Raw genomic sequence first — 1,730 nt, forward strand, 5'->3', positions numbered from 1 at the left:
AATAATAAAGACAACTTGAGTTATTAATATTAATAATATTCCTAATAATACACTATTAATACGTTACTTTTTAAATGATACTTTTTACATTTTTAAATGATAAAGTATGTAACTGATGGAAAAGTACATACTTTGTATCTCTTAAGTTTTTGGTTCTCTTCTTCGATCTGGAGCTGATACTTGGCGATCTCTGACTGGATAGAGCTGAGATGATTTCCACTCTGGTCTGTGTCCATCGGCTCTTCCTGTGAACAGCAGAAACAGCAGTCTTTAAACAACCTTCATCATTCTGTCATTCCAGCATTTGACGCAGTCAGAAGATCTCACCTCTGTGAGCTGCGCCTGCAGTTCAACGATCTTCTTTTCATAAATCATCTTGCGGTCTGAAACAATGGCCATCAAGTTGAATCGAATCTCACCCTCGCTGTATCTGGATGGGTTCGAAAGCAGAAATGCTTTAATAAAACCCAGTTCTGTAGAAATATCATCTCAAATCAGATCGGCTTGAAGCTTACTTCTGTATTCTTTTCTCAATGACGGGCCGTACAGCACTGATCCAGTCATCCTCGTTACACACACCTGTAAAATGTGACAAAATTATTAAAAACACAAACAAACTGCTTAAAAACAAACAATTCAACGTCGATTCCACCTACCTAGATCTATGGGTCCTTCACGAAGTCCGTCCAACTCATAAAGTCGGCCGTTAGCAGGAACGTAACTCACAAAATGAAAAGCGTCCTCTTCTTTAGCCGACGACTTTGCGTCAAACTCAAACATCTGTTGTCTTTAGAAAAAAAAAAGCAATTTCTCAATGTTATATAACACTTATTATATATTGTAAAAGAGAAGAAACCTTCATAAAAGCACATAGAAATAACCTGGCGAAGCTGTTGTGAACTTGTCGAATCACTTCAGAGTTACTGAGAGCAAGCCCCTTCATCTTAAACATAAACAAAATCATATAAAGCAATAATAATGAAAAATACCTTTTAAAATAAAATGCGCGCCAACTTACCGCAGCATCAAAACTCTGCGAAAACTCTTTAAATTCTGTCAGCGTCTCCCCAAGGTGCATATCAGGATGTGTACAGTTTAACAACACGCTGACGATCGCTTGGGTCGCACAGGCATTATTGATGACCTGAAACAGTACGTTTGCGAATATTATTTTCTAGATATCCTTTTTGCTCTTAGTAGCAGTTTGCCGGATTTGATGAAATGCGTAATTGTGCACCTGCTTGGCGAAGAAGATCTCCTCCAGCCTTGAGTCTTGAACTATAGACCCCGCTGGCTCCTCACCGGGTTGCCACTTGAAGAGGAAAATCAGACCATGAACGGGCCTGAAATGATTTGCATGCATATTCAATTGCAGTTTAAACGCCGGAGGAAGACTGAATATAATAATTGATTCAAGGGTGTTGCTTACTTGAGATTTTCAAAGTTTTCTGGCTCCATGCTCCATATCTCTTCTACCTGTGCACCTTTGCATCCTAATGACAACAACAGAGACATCAATGTCGCACGACTTTCGAACAAACCAATGCTGAACTGAGGATTCAAATCTCTCAAACGATGCCTAAATAATGTTTAAATGCACCAGTATGAACTGAAGTCATTTTAAAAATCCTGAACCTAATGTTTGATTACACCAATGATGATCCAGAAATATTTAAACATACTAATAATGCTTGGAATGTGCAAATATACTGAATCAATTGTTCAAACAC

General features: G+C 38.2%; 1 protein-coding gene across 1 annotated transcript; it reads right to left on the reverse strand.

Annotated features, from left to right (window-relative positions):
* Nucleotides 1-131: 131 nt before the first annotated feature.
* Nucleotides 132-1,493, reverse strand: LOC107736548 (ubiquitin carboxyl-terminal hydrolase isozyme L5-like; the record flags this gene model as incomplete). Its single annotated transcript, XM_016547933.1, has 8 exons — nucleotides 132-245; nucleotides 328-430; nucleotides 516-579; nucleotides 657-787; nucleotides 882-943; nucleotides 1,019-1,144; nucleotides 1,238-1,343; nucleotides 1,430-1,493. Coding segments are annotated over 8 exons (770 nt in total), but the record flags the coding sequence as incomplete, so codon positions are not given.
* Nucleotides 1,494-1,730: the final 237 nt, after the last annotated feature.

Source organism: Sinocyclocheilus rhinocerous, unplaced genomic scaffold, assembly GCF_001515625.1.
Source record: "Sinocyclocheilus rhinocerous isolate Xijiao unplaced genomic scaffold, SAMN03320098_v1.1 C36770050, whole genome shotgun sequence".
In the NCBI taxonomy this organism is placed as follows: Eukaryota; Metazoa; Chordata; class Actinopteri; order Cypriniformes; family Cyprinidae; genus Sinocyclocheilus; species Sinocyclocheilus rhinocerous.